Source organism: Peromyscus maniculatus, chromosome 23, assembly GCF_049852395.1.
Source record: "Peromyscus maniculatus bairdii isolate BWxNUB_F1_BW_parent chromosome 23, HU_Pman_BW_mat_3.1, whole genome shotgun sequence".
NCBI lineage: Eukaryota > Metazoa > Chordata > Mammalia > Rodentia > Cricetidae > Peromyscus > Peromyscus maniculatus.
Window position 1 is genome coordinate 49962065 of NC_134874.1, and position 21878 is coordinate 49983942.

General features: G+C 42.4%; 1 protein-coding gene and 1 pseudogene across 3 annotated transcripts; one reads left to right on the forward strand and one right to left on the reverse strand.

The window, feature by feature from the left end:
- Positions 1–2331: 2331 nt before the first annotated feature.
- LOC121825318 (transcription initiation factor TFIID subunit 12 pseudogene) lies at positions 2332–9756 on the reverse strand (annotated as a pseudogene).
- Positions 9034–21188, forward strand: LOC143270482 (CD209 antigen-like protein E). Of its 3 annotated transcripts, none has more exons than XM_076560597.1 (8): positions 9034–9335; positions 11085–11261; positions 14030–14119; positions 14807–14878; positions 15293–15444; positions 16968–17077; positions 18037–18194; positions 20731–21188. In XM_076560597.1, the coding sequence occupies exons 2-7, from the start codon at positions 11198–11200 to the stop codon at positions 18185–18187; spliced, it is 639 nt and encodes a 212-aa protein (XP_076416712.1). In that variant the 5' UTR covers positions 9034–9335; positions 11085–11197; the 3' UTR covers positions 18188–18194; positions 20731–21188. The 3 variants fall into 3 exon arrangements, with proteins under 3 accessions (XP_076416712.1, XP_076416713.1, XP_076416711.1); XM_076560598.1 differs by having other exon boundaries at positions 11190–11261; XM_076560596.1 differs by lacking the exon at positions 9034–9335 and having other exon boundaries at positions 10456–11261.
- The last annotated feature ends 690 nt before the right edge of the window (positions 21189–21878 follow it).

Consider the following 21878-nt stretch of genomic DNA (forward strand, 5'->3'; position numbering starts at 1 on the left):
TCTTCATTAATAGGGTCTCATCATCAAGTTATTAGGGAGGGTAACTGTAAGCATTACAGCTTGGCTGGAAAGGTATCCTGGCAGCCAGGAGCCAAGGAATACCACAAAGTCACACTGCAAAGAAACCTCACACAAGAGATTTATTGGGAGTGAAAAAACCAGGAAGGTGGCTGCCTCTGCTCAGATGAGAAACAGCAGCAAACTGAGCAGGATACAGGGCTTATATAGAGTTTCTTGGGAAGGGGGTAGAACTTTTCAGGGTGAAGCTTTCCAGAGTGGAGATTGGTGGGATTTCATGTCCAGAGATTGGGCTTTTTACTCTGTAGGGTGGTGGTGGGCAGGGTCTAGCAGTTAGGGCAGTTAAAGTATTCTGTGGGTGAAACCCAGCAGTTAGAGGTCCTTGGAGGAGGATCTGGTCAATCGTGTAGCATGAGGGGCTTACAGTAACTAAGAACAGTGGCCTGGAATATTTAGGGCCTCTATGAGATTTCACTGACCAACAACTCCAAGAATGTTAGCTCATTACTAGCATTTGGCTCTTTATTTGTTAGCATGTGGGATCTAATAGGGCCCTGTTTCCCCATTACAGAGTAACTCTGTTTAAACTTGTTTTGTATTTTTGTATGTATCTATTTTAGAAAGTTTCCACAGTAGAAGATTTCCATTCTAAAAATTGTAACAGAATTTTGATGGGGATTACATTGAACTTGTAGATTGCTTCTTGTGGGATGGCCATTTTCACAGTATTAATCCTACCAATCCAGGAGCATAGGAGGTCTTTCCCTCTTCTGGTATCTTCTTCAATTCCTTTCCACAGCGTTAAAGTTTTCACTGTATATGTATTCTGCTTCTTTGGTTAGATTTATTCTAAGATTTTTTTTGAGGTGGTTGTAAATGAGATTCATTTCTTCTGGATTTGTTTTTCTGTATGTTTGTATATACGAAGATACTGATTTTGTGTTAAGTTTTTATATTGCTATGTGGATAAATGTATTTATCAGATTCAGGAATTTTTGTGGAATCTTTAGGGTCTTTATGCATAGAATCCTATCATCTTCAAATAAGGATACTCTTCTTCCTTTTTTATTTGTATCCTGTTTTTCTCCTCTTGTCTTGAACAGGAATAAGGAGGGTGGAATCTTTGTCCTGTTTCTGATTTTAGTAGGAATGCTTCAAGTTCTTATCTATTTAGGGCTATACTTACAATGGGTTTGTTGTATACTGACTTTATTATGTTGAGATATATTGCCTCCATCCCTAGTCTCTCCATGGTTTTTATTATGGAATGATGTTGAATTTTGTCAAAGGCCTTTTCTGCATCTAATGAGGTAATCATGCGGTGTCTATCCTTATGTATATCTATGTGGTGGATTATGTTTAATGACTTTTTCCATTCTTCTGTCCTTTATTGTTCTTTAAATTTTTATTACATTTCATTATATAAAAAGTTATTATATAACATATTCTGATTGTATTCTTTCTCCTCCCCAGTCTTCCCAGATCCTCCCCATGTCCCCACCCAACTTCATGGTCTTTCTATTTCTTTTTTCAATTAATAACTTCTTTATTCTGGAAGAGTGAATCAAGTTCATATTCATATAAACACTGAAATTACAAAGTACAGGGACTAGGAGAAGGGGAAGGAACAAACCCTATACAAACCTACTACCACTGTCTTGCTATGGGATATCCTTCTGTACACTGTGGGTATATGTTGCTCTCATTGGTTAATAAATAAAGCTGTTTTGGCCAATAGCCAGGTGGAATAAGGTTAAACAGTACATTCAAACTGAAGACAGAGATGAAGAAGGACACAATGAGGCAGCTGTCAGCAGCTGCCAAAGGAGCACGATACCAGAGCACCAGTAAGCCATGGGCCACATGTCAATACAAATATTATTAGAAATGAGTTGACTTAAATGTAAGAGCTAGTTAGTAATAAGCCTGAGCCATTGGCCAAACACGTATAATTAATGTGAGCCTCTGAGTGATTATTTGGAAATGGCCACAAAGTAGGGTGGGACAGAGAAAAGCCTCCATTCACTAAACACAGCAACATGTCCTGCATTCAATTACTTATATAATAAACTACAAATAAAATCTCTGGATGATACACTGCTGTTTTTTGATGGCAAGGAAAAGACCGGAGCTTGCAATAGGAGGCTTTATTCTTTTGGGAGATCTTCTCAGTCATTACAGATATTTATTTACTGTTAATATAAATTATAAGTTCCTTTGTAATGCATTTTTTAATCCCAAGGATTGGATAGTTAAGAACTCAACTCAAATATCTATGTACATATTTCATCACCCCCCTGATCATTCCCTGGATTATTTTTTGGTTGTTTTCTGGGTTGATGCTATTCTCTGCTTGTGAGCATCTGTGGTCTTAGCTTTTTTTGTCAGGCCAGATGTCTTTGGACTGAAATCTTGGGATCCACATGCTCTACTGGCATTCTGGATGAAGCTGGAGGCATTTCACCTCCAAAGTACTGGGCTTGCAATTCAAAAGGAGCTGACAAGCTATTGTTACTACACTGTCAAAGAAGTCATTGGTAATCTTCAACAGCACCCCTTCCATATCTTCAGCCCACTGTTCATTGGGATCCACTTCTCTTATGAGGTCCAGTAACATCATCTTGATTCTTGATTGTTTTCAGGGTGTATCTTTACCACAGTACTGTTGGCCATGGATCTTGTAAAGGTCTGTTGGCTGGTTCTGGTTTTATAGGTGAGAAACTGAAGAGACTGATTAGTGCTAAGTGCCAAACTTGTTTATAATATGCCATGCTTTAGACTTCAGCTCATAATCCTTATCAAACCCTGTTCCTCTTTGGGCTCTGAGGACCAAAGACTATCAGAGGCATTAGTGTCTCTGTCACCATGATACTCCAGTGAAGCTTTTGTCTCAGCAGTGGTCTTGCTCTCCAGCCTCTTTCTCTTAAAACAAAACAAAACAAAACAAAACCAAAACCAACAAATACAACTTCAACAAAACAAAATTAAAGAAGACAAAACTCACCAAATAATAAAAAACAACAACAATAAAAGTACACACATGGAGTCCATTTGTCTTGGCCTACCACTCCTGAGCAAAGGGCTGGCCCTGGAATGTGGTTGGTATAACCAGTGTCACTCCACTGGAAAACACTGGTTCTTCCTTCTCCCAGTGGCTCCCTACTACAATAGATTCTTGATTAGGGGTGGGACTTTGAGTCCACTTCACAGTCTCAGCACTGGGACTTTGTCTGGCTTAAAACTTCAGATCTTGTGCGTGCTGTGACAATCTCTGTGAGTTCATATGTGCATCACTCCTGTTGTATCTAGATCCATCAACTCTGTCTCTGACAATCTTTCTACCTCTTCCACATGGATCCCAAGTCTTGAATGTAATAAAGACCTTTCATTTAGAACTGAGTGTCCCAGGTTTCTCAATATCTGCAGCTGTGGGTCCTATGTTAATTATTATATATAGAATGAAGCTTCTCTGATGAGTTGAGTGATGCAGTGAGCCATGGCTGTATAGCAGCACTAATGTTAAGGGAGTAACCAACCACGTTTAATGGACTTAAGTCACAGCCCGTGTTATGGATCACACATTTGACACTGTTAATGAGTCTAAGAACCTGAGACTAGATAGCTTCTGGGCCCTAGGGGGAAAGCTACTGCAATTCTGCTCAATGGACGGACACAGCAATGACATTATTCCTAATGACGTGTTGTTATGTTTGATTATTTATACATGTTGAACTATCCTTGTCTCTCTGGAACGGAGCTGACTTAATCATTGTGGATGATTTTTTGATACTTTGTTGAGCTGTGTTTGCAAGCATTTTATTGAGAAGTTTGCATCTATGTTCATCACAGAGATCAGCCTATAATTCTCTCTCTCTTTCTCTCTCTCTCTCTCTCTCTCTCTCTCTCTCTCTCTCTCTCTCTCTCTCTCTCTCTCTCTCTCTCTGTGTGTGTGTGTGTGTGTGTGTGTGTGTATCTTTGTCTGGTTTTTGTAACAGAGTATTACTGGCTTTATAAAAATAATTTGGATGTATTCCTTTTCTGTTTTAAGGAATAAATTTGAGGGTATTCGTGTTAGTCCTTCTTTGAAGGTCTGGTCAAATTCTCTGTTCCTGGGCTCTTTTTAAGTGGGAGATTTTAAATCACTGCTTCTATCTCATTGGAGTTGTGGATCTGTTTCAATTATTTACTTCATCTTGATTTAAATTAGTAAGTTGGAGGCATCAAGGCATCCATTTGTTTTATTTAGACTTCCCAGTTTAGAGGAATAGAATTTTCACACTGTGTCCTAAAGATTGTCATTTCCTCAGTGTCTTCTGTAACAATTCCCTTTTTGTGTCTAATTTTATCAGTTTGGATCCTCTCTCTCTCTCTCTCTCTCTCTGGGTTAATTTAACTAAAGTTTGGCAACATTGTTAATTTCCAAAGAACTTACTCTTCACTTCACTGATTCTTTGCAATCGTTCATTTCTATTTTATTATATTAGCCCTGAATTTGGTTATTTTTTCCTGTCTACTGACTTAGGGTATTGTTTGTTCCTACTTTTACAAAGCTTTGTAGCACATAATTACATGATGAATTAGAGATATCTAAGTTCTCTGAGGTAGGCATTTAGTCCTAGACTGCCTTCACTGTTCACATAGATTTTGGATTTTTTTTTTATTTTCACTGAATTATAGGAATTTTAAATTTCTCTTTATTTTTTTCTTGACTGAATTATCACTTAGCAGTATGTTTTTTAGTTTCCCTGTGTTTTGTACTTTTTGTAGTTTCTTTTGCTGTTGACATCCAGCTTTATTTCATTGTGGTCAGATGGAATGTAGGATGTGATTTAAATTTTCCTAGATCTGTTGAGACTTGTTTTGTATCTTTATATGTGTTCACTTGGAGATAGTTTCATGGGCTGCTGAAAAGAATGTGTGTTCTTAGGCTGAATATGTTCGTGCATGCTTTTAATCCAACACTTGGGAGGCAGAGGTTGTTGGATCTCTGTGAGTTTCAGGCCAACCTGGTATAAATATCAAATTCCAAGACAACCAGGACTACTGCATAGAGAGACCCTGTCTTGATAACCAAAAGAAAAAAAGAAGAATGTATGTTCTTGTGCTGATAATTTTATGTGGACTTGACACAAACTAGAGTTATTTGAAGGGAGGGACACTCGATTGAGAAAATGTTCCATAAGAACTGGCTGGTGGGCATTTTCTTGATTAGTGATTGATGCAGAGAGCTCAGCCCAATGTTGGTGGGGCCATTCCTGGGCTGATGGTCCTGGGTTCTTTAAGAAAGCAGTATAAGCAAGTCATGATGAACAAGCCAGTAATCAGTGTTCCTCCCTGGCCTCTGCATCAGCTCCTGTCTCTAGGCTCCTATCCTACATGTGTTCCTACCCTCATTGATTTTCATGATGTATTGTGACTGAAATATGGAATTGTGAGTGAAATAAAATCTTTCCATTCCAAATTTCTTAGGTCATGAGGTTTTATCACAGCAATAGTAATCACAACTAAGACTATTCTTTGGTGTTTGGGTGGAATGTTATGCAGATATCTATTAAGTCCATTTGATTTATGATATAATTAATGATTCTAGGTTTCTCTGTTTCATTTAAGCTCTGTCTTGAGTGTTCCTATGAGATATTGTCCTATGTCAGCTTGTACCTCCTCCCTGGGTCACAGCTTTTCTATGAGCTGTGGGACACCTGGCCACCTCCCCCCCCCCACACACACTGGTAGATCTTACTACTCATGGTGACATCCTGTTCCCACCCCATGTCCACAACTTAGGTTGAAGATGCTATGAAACGTGGAACTTCTACACACCTGTGGGACTAACCTAAAGTCAGATTTAATCCTCTCTTGGGTCCACAGCTTTTGCTGAAGCCTCTGGGAGATGTGTGACTTCTTATGACTTTGTGAATCCAACTTGGAATCCAGTATGGGTCATCTGGGACTCCACCTTCCCCAGAAGCTGTGGAAAGATGTGGAACTTCCTGAGTGCCTTGGGCCTATCTAGAGGTAAAATCCAATCTTGTGCCTGTAGCCCCTCCTCCTCCTCTTCCTCCTCCTCCTCATCTTCTTATCATCCTCCTTCTCCTGATTATCATTATTGTTGTGGTCATCATCATCATCATCGTCATCACCATCATCACTACAATCACCACCACTACCACCATCACCACCACCACCACCACCACCACCACCACCACTATCATCATCACCACCATCATCACCCCATGCAGCAGCATTTTTTTCCTTGAAGGCTGACATGAGCTGAGCAGTTGTGTTCCACCCCATGCTCCTAGTGATGATGTTCTCCCTCATCACAAGCCAGAAACTATGGCATCACAGGACCATGAAATTAAACTTCTCAAACAGTGAGCCAAAATAAATGTTCTGTCTGCAAGTTGATTTTCTCAGACAGTCTGTCATAGCATCAGAAAAGCTAACAAATGCAGAGAACAAACACTTCTCAGATGATTATCCATTGAACAAATCTGAATTTTTTTCTCATGTTCCAAGTATTGTTTTGGTGGGGAGGGGGGTAGCAAGCAGATAGACTTGGATATAGTAGCAACATCATTAAAATTGGGAAATGTTCTTTTCATTTTATAGGCTCATAGTTGGAACTTTGGGGCTTTTGAGTTGGAGCTGGAACAACAAGTCTTTGTGGATCCCTGGGATAGAATGATTTCAATTGTAAGAAGGACATGGATTTGAAGAAGTAGATTTGAAAAGCGTTGTGATTTTAATACATATCCCCCCCCCAAATTTTCATATTGAAAATTAATTTCCACTTTGACATCATTGAAAGCAGGTCCTTTAAGGATAATGCTGTACATACTGCTCTTGTCTCTCAGCATCAATCACGTGTACATCACAGTATTCGTGGACTTTTTTCACTAGTGCAATAATGCCAGGAGTAATTATGGCTTTCTGGTTGGATCTGAGGCCTTTTCTGCAGTAGACAGTTCACCGTGCCATGTAGACCTGGTCAAAAGCCTATGTCCCAGGAGGCCATATTCCCAAGGAGGGGAACCTTTTAAATATTCATGTTTATACACTATGATGATATTTCATTTGTGCTGAAATGTGATTTTATTTGTATGTTAATAAATAAAGTTGTTTGGAGATCAGAGGTCAAAGTGAGCCATAAGCAGAGTCAAGTGGTGGTAGCATATACCCTTAATCCGATCACGTGGCAGGCAGAATCCCTGTGTGGTCAAGGACACAGCCAAGTGTGATGACCTGAACCTTTTTTTTTTCTTTATTAAGAAATTTTCTACTTAGTCCTCATGCTATCCAAAGAGCCCCCCTCCTCCCTCCTTCCACCCCCCAGCCCTCTTTCCGAAGCCACCCCGCATCCCCACATCCCCCAAATCGAGGTCTCCCATGGGGAGTCAGCAGAGCCCAGCACACTGAGCCTAGGCACGTCCAAGCTCCTTCCCACTGCACCAAGGCTGTGCAAGGTGCCACACCACAGGCACCGGATTCCAGAAGCTTGCCCATGCACCAGGGACAGATCCTGATCCCCCTGCCTGGGTGCCCCCCAAACAGTTTGAGCCAAACAATCATCGTCCATGTCCAGAGGGCCTAGTCCAGTCCCATGGGGGCTCCACAGCCACCAGTTCACAGTTCATGGGCTTCCACTAGTGTGGCCAGAGTGACATGAACCTTTAATCCCAGTACCAACCATAGAGACCTGGAGGTCTGTATAGAAAGGCAGTGACGAGGAAGTCATGTGGTTGGGTTTAGAACCAATGAGAAGGCAGAACAGAAAAGCAATAAAAGACAAGTCAGACAAAAAAAAAAAAGCTCTCTCTGGGGAAACGGCAGCGGCGATGTGGTAAGATAAGGAAGTCATGACTCTCTGATCTCCTCGGCTCTTTACCTCTGTGTTTGGCTCTGTGTTTCTTATTTACTAAGACTGTTTAGAATTTCATCTACAATATACCTTTTAAATATTGATGTTTATACACATGGTTTAATGCTACTCTCAGCCTTGGACAAAAAGCCTCTTTCTGTGATAGGCAGCAATGATTAATTCATAGCTGGTTAATGTGTTAAGAATAAGTAACTGCTGAGCGAGAGTTCAGTCCTGAATGGAACTGCTATATCAGTGATCTCAAGGCTCAGGGAACAGGGAAAAACGCAAATGTAAGAGCCAGAGTCTGGGGAGGGGCTGTGAAATGCTGTCTTCTGGACACAGCATGGCCATTGCACTCATCTATCAAGTGACTCATCTATAGTTGCTTGCATAAGTCTGGGACATACTCAAGCCAGCAGGATCAGTCACTTCAGCAGGTGGCAACATTAATTGGACTCAATAGGTTACAAGAAAGGAAGAGAGAAAAGAACACACGAAAGTTGGAGGGAGGTCCACAGGGGGTATATCACTGGAAAGTAAAAAAGAAAGTTGGGAGGGGATATGATAAAGATATGTTGCATACATGTATAGAATTGTCAAAGAATGGATAAAAGTTTTCATTTTAAGAAGGGAGAAAAACAAATTCTGGATTTCCCATGAAGGAGCTGTGTAGCCGAGAGCCTGAATCCTAACTTACTGTGCTTTGGTTTTCCTTACCTGCTAAATAGACGGTGGATTAACTATCAGTGTGGGTAAATTCAGTGAATGAGCAGAGGAAATCATCCATAAACATGGCTGAAGATACAAGCACCAAGCAACTATCAGCAACAATGGTTCAGCAAGCAGAAATCGCTGTGAATGGGGACAATGTCAAACCAAGGAAGCAAAGCATGGGTTGGGACAGATGGCATTTATGAAAGACTCGGAGAATTGCTTGGCCCCCTCCAACAAAGATTCTTATTTCAGAAGTCATTGAAAATGTTAAAAGCAGTTCACAGTTTGGTCACACCATAAGTGGAGTAGTTCTTTCTGTTAGAGATACCAAATTTTCTCAAGCCAATTTTCTACAATATCCGGTAAGTACCATTCCACATGAGAGGCTCCACCTCCACTCTATCTCTTTCAGTGTAGAACCCACTTCCTTATTTGTCTTTCTGAGGGTTTGGGGACTGAGCAAGAGAGTGTGACAATTGAGAGCTGTTGTCCAGGAGTCATGCACACTAAGAAGCAGCAGTGACAATGAGAAACTCCAAGAAAGTTGGGGTGAGGGAGCTGGTCCCACTGGGTGAGGACAGGATGAAACAATGGGAGCTCCACCGGGACCAGTTCACATCTCCCCCTGGCTCTTACTGATGCTCTTCTCAACCAGAGCAGGGGCTGAACCCTATTGGCAACAGATCTTCCTCCAAAGGCTCTGAGTTCCAGCCAGCTTCTGGACTTCATAGCTTTTCAGGTACAGCAGGGATAAGAGGCTGAGGGGTGGGCAGTTTCCTCCCTCATGCCTGTTTTCTGTAGGAGTTTTTTATGGAAGTTGCTCCTCTTAATCCCTGGGTTTACAGAGGTAGCATTTAGAACTCTGGGCTTCTAGGTCCTAGATGGTGAAGGCTTACACCACTGGACTAAGATTGACTCTGGGGTGAAAAATGATGAATGGTGCTTTGGATTTTATGCACTTAAAAATGTGTGTGTGTGTGTGTGTGTGTGTGTGTGTGTGTGTGTGTGTGTGTGTACGTACACATGCATACATGCACATGAGAGCTGTGGTGTATTTGTACAAGTGCAGGTACAAACAGGATGTAGTGCAATTGTGGAAGACACAGGCTAACGTTGTTGGTCAGTGCTCACCTTCCACCTTGAGACAGGTTCTCGTTCATGGTGCATATGGCAGGCTAGCTGACCCCACAAGCTTTCAAGGATTCTCATGTCTCTACTTCCTCCCTTGCTCATGGATCACTTGCACTACAGATGTACATTACTGTTTCAGGATTTACACGGGTTCCACAGATCTAAACCCAAGCCTCAAGGCTTTCTTCTACTGAAGCAAACGCTTTACCTACTGAAGCTTCTCCTTAACCCAGCATCCTATGTAACCTTGAGGAGAAGCCTGGTGACCAGGTCATCCCCGGGCTGTGTAGAGGCTAGAAGGTCTATTTCTTCTCTCCTAAAGGTTAAGTGTCCTGCAGCTTCTCTCCTTTGCTCAGTTGGCTGTGTTTGTGTTGGACTTCCCTCTTCAAGGTCAGAGTTGACCCGCCACAGGGCTAGCTTCTACTCTGGGGCATCTAGCTCAGAAGGAAGATGCATCTGAAGTGGGAATTTAGTCTTACAGTAGATGTTAGAGTTAATCATGGTCTCTAACACCATTGATGTAGAAGACCAGAGGCAGAAGGAGCAGTATGGAGTGAGAGCTTGGTTTAACCTGTGTTAAGACTGCTTTTTTTTTAATTAGGGTTTTTCCTGTTTAAATGGTATTAAACAAGATGTCTCAGAAGTCAGGTTCCTGGGGATTCAGTACAGATATGGCACAGAACATATATATATATAATGATAATTTTTGTAAATTAATGTACATGGTATTGGATATCACTATGGCCTTTTTTTTAAAACAAAATGTGTGTTCTAGCTTAATTTCTGCTGCTCTGATAACTACTTGGACAGAAAGTACTCAAGACAGGAAAGGTTTAATCCAGGTTACAGTCCACTGCTGCAGAGAAGTCACAGAGGCAGGAGCTTGAGGTGGCTGACCCAGAGCAGCAGAAGAGCGTGCTCTCATGCTGCTGTCCTGTCATGCTCAGACAGCTTTCTTCACTCTTCATGCTCAGGGTCCAGCCATGCAATGGTGCAGCCCACCATAAGCTGGGCCCTCCCTGATCATCCAACAATCACATTGATTTCCTGTAGACATGATCATAGGCCAACGCAATCGAGAAAATTCCTCACTGAGACTCTCTTCCCAGGCGATTGTGTCAAGGTGTCAGTTAGAAACTAACACCACACCGTGTAATAGACCCTACTCTTCCATCACCCCCCGGCCTCGCTCTCCCTGGCCCCCACTCTCTCCTGTAATCCCCCTCTCTATCTCCTTTCTCCTTCCCTATCATTGCCATCTCATTACAGGCTGGGACCCACATAAGCAGGCGTTGTCTTTCTGAGTCTGATTACCTCATTAAACACTGTGCTTTCCAGATTCATTCATTTCTTACAGACTTCATCTTTCTTCACAACTGAACAAAATTCCACCGTGTATGCATCATATTTTCATTACCAGTTGACCAGAGATGAACATTAACTTCTTCATTTCTCGGCACAGTTGTTGATATGTCCTATTCCCAGGGTGAGGAGCCGATCTATAATGAAATAACAGAGGTGAAAGCTGAAATCGGTAAGTGACCAAAAACCAGCTCCCCATGTGCCTAAAGATGTCTCAGTGATGTGGTCCCCTGTGTCCCTGGCCTCCAGAGCAGACACCTCTGTGGTGTAGTCACCTGTGTCCCTGTCCTCCAGACCAGACACCTCTGTGGTGTGGTCCCCTGTGTCCCTGGCCTCCAGAGCAGACACCCCTGTGGTGTGGTCCCCTGTGTCCCTGACCTCCAGTGCAGATACCCCTGTGGTGAGGTCACCTGAGTCCCTGGCCTCCAGAGCAGACACCTCTGTGGTGCGGTCACCTGAGTCCCTGGCCTCCAGAGCAGACACCTCTGTGGTGTGGTCCCCTGTGTCCCTGGCCTCCAGAGCAGACACCCCTGTGGTGTGGTCCCCTGTGTCCCTGACCTCCAGTGCAGATACCCCTGTGGTGAGGTCACCTGAGTCCCTGGCCTCCAGAGCAGACACCTCTGTGGTGCGGTCACCTGAGTCCCTGGCCTCCAGAGCAGACACCTCTGTGGTGTGGTCCCCTGTGTCCCTGGCCTCCAGAGCAGACACCTCTGTGGTGTGGTCCCCTGTGTCCCTGGCCTCCAATGTGCTTTACTTGTTTCAACTGAGAAAGAGAGACACGGGTAACACTGAGGATGACACATGCTGTTTGCAGCATCCATACACAGACACAATCTTCTGGATTCCTTCAGAGTTATAAAGTCCTTACTTTCCTCATTTTGGAATAGATGGGGCAAAGATTCTTGCATTCTCCTGGAAACGGGGAGTGGCTGGTGGTAGAGCAGCTTTTTATGGGTTCCCTGTCAAGGGAGGGTCTTAACTCTGGAGTTCTTTTTGTTTTTTATAAATTGTTTTAGAAAATGTATAATGTACTGAGTTTCTTATGACATTTTTTACAGGTGTAGTATTGGATTTTTCTCTGTTTCCCTACACACTTCAGAATGTGTACCCCACAATAGTTTCACTTCTGTTTTATGTTATTTTCATGTATGTATTCCATGTAGAATAATCACCATGTGACATTTTCTTTTCTTGTATTTGTTGTTGTCCCCATCATCCTTTCCTGTCACCCCCTTCCTCCAACTTACTTTTCTTGTCTTTTTTTTTCTTTTCCTTTTTTGTTTTTGTTTTTTAAGACAGGGTTTATCTGTGTATTTCTGACTGTCCTGGAACTTGCTCTGTAGACCAGGCTAGACTTCAACTCAGAGATCCAACTGCCTCTGCCTCCTGAATGCTGAGATTAAAGGCGCACGCCACCACTGTCTGGTTCTCTTCCTCTATTTTATATATAATTTCCCTCCTACTATCACTTATATTTTCATATAGATAGGTAATATATATGCAGATGATAGATTATATAGACAGATAGATTGACTATCAGGTAGACAGACAGACAGACAGGTAGATAACACACAGATGGATAGATAGCGGTATTGTGTGTATGAGAGAAAACCTGTAATACTTGTTTCTCTCAATCTGGCTTATTTGCTTAGTATGATAATTTCCAATTCCACCGATTTCTCTGAAAGTGACATACATTCATTCCTCTGCATGGATCAGTAAAACCTCAGTGTGCATATATGCCAATTTTACTTCATCCATTAATTAAACATCCTCTAGCAACCATTAACTGTCAATAGCTCCTCCGCTAAGGGTGTGAGCTCATGAGCCCCTCCCTTGCTCATGCAGGAATGTTGACTGGCTTGATCTCGTGCAGGTCTTGTGAAGGAAACCACAGCCTCTTGAGTTCATGAGTGCAGCAGGACTGTCATGTCCAGAAGATGCTATCTCACTCAGTCCTCCAACCTCTCCCTGCCTTGTCAGGAGGGTTGTGACATAGATGCCCCATTTATAACTGAGCACACCACAGACACTTATTTTCTGCACTTTAACTAGTCACGAGTCTCTGTATTAACCATTATCCACCACCCAGAGAAACTTCTCTGATGAAGACTGAGAGATACACTAATCTATTGAATATAGAATATTTAGAAGGCAGTTTGATACCTTATCCGTTTGGCAAAATAATGATTAGGTCACCCTTAGGACCTCAGAAACTACTGAGGTACACATTCTTGGTTCAATTTACATTGCCAGGCATGAGTTCCATTTTGTGGAGCAGGCTTTAAATGTTACCAGAGAGTGGTTGGTTGCCTGTATAGTGCTCCTGGCACTACTGCATCAGTGGGCACATCTCGCTACACTAGTCATCACTGTAGTTCTCAGGGTTCACAGCTGGATGAGACTGTCCATGGCTTTTCTACCCCAGAAGCCTGAACAGCACATTCCAGGGCTACAAAAACTGCTTAGCAAGGAGGAAGTTTCCAGATCATTGTCAATTTGATTTTTCCATGTCCTGTGATTAAACTGTGTGTTCTCTTCAGCAATTGGTCTTACCATCAGTTTCCAGTGGGCAATCAAGAGTAATCTGGCCAGGCTCTTATTTTTTCTCCTCTGATTTGAACAGAGTAGAAGCTGATGGCCAGTGTCAGGCTCTGGCTTCCAAATAGCTTCTGGATCCAATAGTTTTGTAGTCACTGCACAGAGAGAGGCTGAGGAGGAGTGGATGCTTCCTAGCTATTGGTTCCTGTGAAACGGAAGATGGAATTCTGTACACATGGGTCCTGGGAGGTTGAGACCCAGACTTGTGGCTATGGCAACCTAGAAGCTTGAATTCTAAAGTTGTGTGTCTGGGCAGGAGTATGCTGGTGGCCTGCGTGTCCCTGGGCCTGGCTGATGTAGGGCACATGTGTGCTGAAACCCTGTTCTTCTCTTCCACAGGGCGTGTGAGACATGGCCTGGCCCCCCTCATGCTGCAGCTGCTTTTCCTCATTCTCTTCACTGGAGTCCTTCTGGCATTTCTTCTCCAAGGTCAGATGGCTCTGAGTACTTGGGATCTTAATGCTGGTCTCTTGGCTGGTACAAACAGATCTAGGAGAGAGACAAGACTGAAGCTGGAACCTGGTCCTTCTGTGACTCTAAGCATATCTCAGGACTTCTCCAATATCTACAGCAGGGAAAATGGAAGAGGAATGGGAGGGGGTCTTTGTTCCACTTGCCCTTGTAATTCAGTCTTTTCTGGATGGTGATACACTCTCCCTCTCTCCATGGTGTGTGTGTGTGTGTGTGTGTGTGTGTGTGTGTGTGTGTGTGTGTGTGTAGTCACTAAGGCTGTAGACAGCCTCAGTGGTCATTCCTCAGATTCTGCCCACCTTGTTTATTGAAAAACGGTCTCTTATGTAAGTTATCAAGCAAGCAAGTCTGGCTGGCTAGTGAACCCAAGGGATCCACCTGTTCTTGAATCTCCAGAACCATGATTATCATCATACACCAACATGCCTGAATTTTAGAATGTGGGTTCTGGGAGATTGAACTCAGCTCCTCATGCTTGAAGAGCAAGTGAATTACTAGCTAAGTCATCTCTCCAGCTCAGAATTCCTCTTCCTTAAGTGTTGTATAACAAATAGTTGGCTCTCAGACAATGTGTTACTACATAGGTTGTGTAGACTATGGCACACTTTAGGTATTTAATAGTTCTTTCTTTTTTTCTTGTTGCAGTTCCAAAGGTTCCCTGCACCCAGGATCAGGAGGAGATCTACCAGGAGCTCATGCAGTTGAAGCCTAGAGTCGGTGTGTGATCAAAAGCTGACTCTCAAGGGTCTTAATGGGTTACCCATGTGGGGGCACTTTGGTTGAGTTTGACCCTTTTAAGCCTTAATGTTAGTCTTTGTCAATTGGGAATGCAGGATAACACCAAAATCTGTTTTTGGTGTTTACAAGAAAGTATATGTAATAAGGATTCAATTATGCCAGTTCCTGGAGTCTGTTCTGAGATTTTAGCTCCTACTTCTCCTATTGAGAATGAGATGGGGTGAGAACTCCTGGATTCTTTTAGGATGAGGAAGAGACTTAGGAAGTGGAGAAGGTAATGTCTCCCCCCTGTAATGCTTGGGGTTTCCTGACTCTGGAGGGCTAGAAGGTTGAGCAGACACAGGAATACAGACAATCGAGTGTGGGTTTATTCTAACTAGCCTCCTTCAACAGACCTCATATGCCGCCCCTGCCCCTGGGACTGGATGTTTTTCCATGGAAAGTGTTTCTTCTTCTCCATAACTAAACGTAATTGGAGTTATTCCCTCACTGCTTGCCAGGAAGTAGGAGCCCAACTAATCATCATCGAAAGTGATGAGGAGCAGGTATGCCCAATTCTGGAGTGGGACATACATCTTTTTATTGTTATAGATTTCATGCATCATACCATGTTTCTTGACTAAACCCTATTATCTCCCCCTCCAATTCTTTTCTTGTCCCAATGATTTTCCCTTCCAGTTTCATGTACTTTCTCTTTCTAAACTCATGGAGTCCCCTTAGTGCTGTCTACATGTGCACGGATTTAAGACTGGAGCATAGGTATCCTCTCAGGAGCTACATGTCTGAAAAAACTAACTTTCTCTACTTGAAAGCCATCAACTGTCAATAGTTCTTCAGCTAAGGGTGGGACTTCAGGAGCCCTTCTCCTGTCTAGGCTGAGACTTTGCCTGGCTTGATAGTGTGCAGCCACCGCAAATCCATGTGTACAATTGCCCTGTCCATTTCACCTCCACTGTCTACTACCTCTGGCTCTCACGATCTTCTTTCCCTCTTTCTTGATGATTCCTGAGCCTTGGAGGGAGGGGACATGATACAAATGGGGGGCACATATTTTACTACAAGACAAGGCGTTGAAGGTGGATGAGCACATAGATTTTTCAAGGGGAAATGGAAGAGAAGGGTGCTGTGGGACGGTCTGTATGTCAAATTGCTCTGATTGGTCAATAAATAAAACACTGATTGGCCAGTGGCCAGGCAGGAAGTAGGTGGGAGAAGGAGAGAGAGAATTCTGGGAAGCGGAAGGCTGAGGCAGAGAGACACTGCAGCCGCCGCCATGATCAGCAGCATGTGAAGACGCCGGTAAGCCACCAGCCACGTGGCAAGGTATAGATGTATGGAAATGGATTAATTTAAGCTATAAGAACAGTTAGCAAGAAACCTGCCACGGCCATACAGTTTGTAAGCAATATAAGTCTCTGTGTTTACTTGGTTGGGTCTGAGCGGCTGTGGGACTGGCGGGTGACAAAGATTTGTCCTGACTGTGGGCAAAGCAGGAAAACTCTAGCTACAGAAGGGGGCTATGAATTGGAGAATCAATACCTTATACACACAAATGCGTATGTGCACACGCGCACACGCACACACACGTGCACGCACACGCACAAGTGCACACACATACACACCAAGCAAGTCTTGACCATGTGTGTATGTATGGTTTAGAGGAAGACTTGAAAATATAAAGAATGCCTATTGATAGGTTGTCTAGTACTTAATAACACAGAGAGAAAACTCTGTTGTGTGCCTTTACCAATTGCTAAAACATGGCTCACACATTCAGTCAGTCATGAGTAAATCCAAGAGGGCATGCTCAAAACTCACAAGTTAGAGAAACATGCAGTAAAAATAAGTGTATGTGACAAGAGGCCATCTGTGCACTTCTCCATGAAAGTCATTTGCTTATAGGGCACAGTGATGGGAGGACTCCACTCTCCTGAACACATGTTGGAGAGGATGGTGTGGTACCCTAGAAGGTTTGACGCAAACAGGATTTACCATCTAGACTTTACAGGGACACTGGATGGAAAATCATGTACTCAGCTATATCTCAAATACTCTTCTCCCCTTACAGAGTTTCATACAGAAGATGAATAAGATTAAAAGCCATCTCTGGATAGGGCTGTCAGACATGAAACATGAAGGCTCATGGCAGTGGGTGGATGAGTCACCTTTGTTGCCAAGGTAGATCAAAAAACAAGGGTTAAATGGGGGTGGATGGGCTGATGTCTGAAACACTAATGTGAAAGATCCTTGTCTGGAGTTTTTATCCCTCAGACATAAAAATATGCCACTTACTGAGTAGAAAGGTGTTTCATGCCCAAGTTCAGGTAAGATGGCAAATGCTTTGAAATTCCAGTAATAGAGATGCAGGAGGAACTTGGGTTCTGGAAACTTAAATATAGTGTGTTATAAAGAATCTAAGGGGTTGGAGAGATGGCTCAGTAATTAGGAGCATGTATGATTCTTGCAAAAGATAGGAGTTAGGTTCACAGAACCCATGTCAGGCAGTTCACTGTCACCTGCCACTCCAATTTCAGAGGTCTCAAATAATGTACACATACAAAAAAAAATCCTAAAACAAGACTATGCTATATGATTAAGCCAATAACTCTGGAGATGTTTGCTACTGAAAAGATTATATGCCTAGTTTCCAAGGAATATATACCACACCCTGAGTGACCATGTGCATAATAGCCATGCTCAACCATGACATGGGTAGAGGGAGGGGAGATGTGGCCGAGAGCCCTCATCACTATTCATGCAGGAAGGACTAGATTGATACAGTAAAACAGATTTTTGGATTAGCCAGTTTGAATAATTTCAGTGGGTTCTATCCTTAGCTATCTGGTGTGGTTAAAGTGGGTACACAGCAGCCAGAGTGTAAAAGCCCGATAATGTAGTTGGGATGTGAAGCTCCAACTAATCTGTGTCTAAACATCACACCTTCATCAAAAGGACTTCTGTCTCCAACATTAGCCAGAAGACTTTTGGGGTCAAGGACAAGACACTAAGCAAGCTACTGGGCTAGAACAAACCATGTCTGCCATAGGTACTCAGGGACAATATGAAGACATCCATTTTCCAGAAGGTTTATAGATGAGGGGAGGGACACAAGTTCACAGTGTGTATGGTTTTTGCAGATTTAAAAAATATTGGTCCCCATTGAAAAAAAGAGACCATCCAGAGGCTGACTGTGCAGAACTGACAGATCTTGGCTGGGATGATGACAAGTGCGGAACAGAGAAATCCTGGATCTGCAAGAAGTCCTCAGCATCCTGCTCCAACAACTGATGTTCAGGTCCTCCCATCAGCCCTCATAGCTTATCCCATTTGTGGTTCCTATACAGTCACATGAATCATGTATGCGTATGTTAAATGAGAGTAGAAATAAAGTTGTCTAGGGGAACAAAGGGAGAGAGATGGGGAAAAGAGTAGGGTGGGAGAAGTAGGGTGGGTGGGATATACTCAACTTATGATATATACATATATATATATGATATATACCTATAAGAAATTTAAAACTTTTATTAAAAAGCGTGTGGGTTTGTGCATCACAGTGTTTGTACAGAGGTCAGAGAACAACTTACTGGAGTCAGTTTCTCCTTCTACCATATGAGTCCCAGGGATCAAATGCAGGTCATCAGGTTGAGTGATGAGTGCCTTTATCCACTAAGCCATCTCATTAAAAGATCCTTCGATTTTGGGTGAGAATGTCAATTCTGTGACATTTTTATCTTTGGAGTGTGGAAACTTTTAAATTTTTTTTACACAGGCTAAAAGATCTCCTTGAGTCTACAGAGTCTTTGAATTTTGACCTTGGGAAAGTATGAACTCTTAGTGTACATTAAATATATTTTACATTATAAAATGACCATAAGACATTTGGGGGATTGAGATGGGATATTGTGACTTTAATATGCAATTCACCTCCCCCACAGTCTCATGTGTTGTGGAATAACCTTTTTGTACACTGGGAAGATGTATATTTGCCAAGGTGCCTTCTGATTCACTTAATAAAGAGGTGAATAGCCAGTGGCTGGGCAGGAAGAAGTTAGGTGGGATTTCTGGACAGAGAGAAAAGAGGAGATGAATCTAGGCAGGGGAGATGCCAGAGGATACAGAAAGGAAGCAGGACATATAGGAGGGGAGGTAAAATCCATGAGCCATATGACAGCACGTAGTTAGAAACAAGCCTAAGCTAAGGCCACACTTTCATAATTAATACGAAGTCTCGGTGCCATTTTCTTATGAGCTGGCAGTTCAAAGGGAAATCTGACTACACATGATATCCAACATGAGGCTTAAACATCCAAACATAGGGCCTGAGAAAGCTAAAAAAGAGTTCTAAACAAGGAGCCACATGGGGCTTTCTAGTTCTGCAGTCTCTCAGCTGGGCCAGTGCTCAGTGTACAGAGGTGAGGTTACTGGCCACTGCTTGTGAACTTGAGCCAGCTGCCAGTGCCATGAGCTAAGCTGAGCCGTGTGGCAGCTGACATGGCAGTTTAAGATTTGTCTTATTGCTCTAGCTAGAACTTTGAGTACTATATTGAATAGATATGGGGAAAGTGGACTGCCTTGTCTTGTTCCTGGTTTTAGTGAAACTGCTTTGAGTTTCCTTCCATTTAATTTGATGTTGGCTGTCAGCTTGCTGTAAATTGCCTTTATTATGTTTAGTCATGTTCTTTGTATTCCTGATCTCTCCAAGACATTTATCATCATGGGGTGTTGGATTTTGTCAAAGGCTTTTTCAGCATCTAATGAGATGATCATGTGAGTTTTTTTTCTTTCAGTTTGTTTATATGGTGTATTTCATTGACAGATTTTCATATGTTGAACCATTCTTGCATCTCTGGGATGAAGCCTACTTTGTCATGGTGGATAATGTTTTTGATGTGTTCTTGGATTCAGTTTGCCAGTATTTTCTTGAGTATTTTTGCATCAATGTTCATGAGAGAGATTGATCTGTAATTCTCTTTCTTTGTTGCATCTTTGTGTGATTTGGGTATCAGGGTAACTGTAGCCTCATTAAAAAAAGAGTTCAGTAATGTTCCTTCTGTTTCTATTGTGTGGAACAATTTGAAGAGTATTGGTATTAGCTCTTTGAAATTCTGGTAGAATTCTATGCTGTGCTGAAACCATCTGGTCTTGGGCTTTTTTGTTGTCATTGTTGTTGTTGGGAAATTTTTAATGACTGTTTCTATTTCCTTAGGGGATTATTGGTCTATTTAAATTGTTTATTTGGTCTTGATTTAACTTTGGTAAGTGGCACCTATCCAGAAAATCGTCCATTTCTTTTAGATTTTCCAATTTTGTAGAGTACAGGTTTTTAAAGTATGACCTGATGATTTTCGGGATTTCTTCATTGTCTGTTGTTATCTCTCCCTTTTCATTTTTGATTTTGTTAATTTGGATGTTCTCTCTCTGCCTTTTGGTTGGTTTGGATAGGGCTTGTCTAACCTGTTGATTTTCTCAAAGAACCAACTCTTTTTTTTTTTCATTGAGAGATGCATGGATCACCCTGGGAAGGGGAAATAGATGAGATCTCCTTGAGTAAGCTGAGGGTAACGGGGGGGGGGGTAATGGAGGGTAGGGAGGGATGAGAACATAAAGGAAGAGGATGGTCGGAGCTGGAACAGGGACAGAGTGGGAGAGCAAGGAAAGAGATACCATGATCAAGGGTGACATTGTGGCGATAGGAAGAAACAGGGTGCTAGGGAAGTTCCTAGGAATCCACAAGGATGACTCCACCTTAGACTACTAGAGATAGTGGAGAGGGTGCCTGAACTAGCCTACTCCAATAATCAGATTGGTGAATACCCTAATTGTCATTATAGAGCCTTCATCCAGTAACTGATGGAAGCAGATGCAGAGATCCATAGCCAAGCACCAGGCCGAGCTCCAGGAGTCCAGTTCACAAGAGCAAAGAGGCATCAAGATCATGATGGGGAAACCTACAGAGACAATCAAACCAAACCACTGGTAACTCATGAACTGTGGACCAATAGTTGTGTAGCCTCCATGGGACTGGACTAGGCCCTCTGCAGAGGCGAGACAATTGTATAGCTTGACCTGCTTAAGAGGCCCCTGGCAGTGGGATCAGGATGGTGCATGAGAGGGCTTTTTGGAGCCCATTGCCTATGATAGAACACCTTACACAGCCTTGGTGTAGGGGAAGGGGCTTGGACCTGCCTCAACTGAATGTACCAGGCTCTACAGACTTCCTATGGGAGGCCTTGTCTTGGAGGAGGTATAATGGGAGATGGGTAGTGGGGAAGGCTGGGAAGTGGGAGGAGAGGGGAATCTGTGATTAGTACGTAAAATGAATAGAAATTTTCTTAATAATAAAAAAGAAGAAAAAAAGATTTGTCTCACACAGTGAGAGAATGTTGCAGATACTCAGTAAAGACAGATCCAGACAGGGAAAAACATCTAAACAGGTTATAGCATGTTTAAAAATGTACACAGGCTTAAAACAGAAAAGAAAATGGGTACAGAAAGCCATAGAAAAATAGTTTATAAATAATAAAATAATACAAAAGGATAAGCCACATAAAGATGGAAAATACACAGGGAATCTGGATCTTGTATGTATGGTGCCTTGTTGACTTAGAATTTTTTGATTCAAATTGTTGCAGATGAGCAAAAAACAGCTGCTGAGAGACATGGGATTGTAAGAGGGATTGCTGAATTAATCCATCCTAGATACTTTAGGAATGCCTTAACTTTAAAATGGAAGTCAGAACATGTATTTCTTTGGGGAAGAGGTTTTGGTTTTATTCCCACAGAAAACAAAAGGCTGTCAATTCATTCAAGGTTTATAGATATCAGGTTTGATCAGGGGAAGACCCCCTGAAAATCCTGGCTACACACATAAAGAAATAAACCTAGAAAAACTGCAAGACAGGTGACTTATATTTTATGTGCTCAAACAGAAAACAAGAAAATCATCTTTGGCTGGCTAGTGTACAAGGCACGGTCCATA

What these genes read in the sequence shown, in the direction of transcription:
- LOC143270482 (XM_076560597.1), top strand. Translation starts at nt 11,198, where the DNA reads ATGTCCTATTCCCAGGGTGAGGAGCCGATCTATAATGAAATAACAGAG. An exon ending in TCTGGCATTTCTTCTCCAAG is followed by an intron (nt 14,120 to 14,806) that starts GTCAGATGGCTC and finishes TTCTTGTTGCAG; the next exon opens with TTCCAAAGGTTCCCTGCACC. An exon ending in TCGAAAGTGATGAGGAGCAG is followed by an intron (nt 15,445 to 16,967) that starts GTATGCCCAATT and finishes CTCCCCTTACAG; the next exon opens with AGTTTCATACAGAAGATGAA.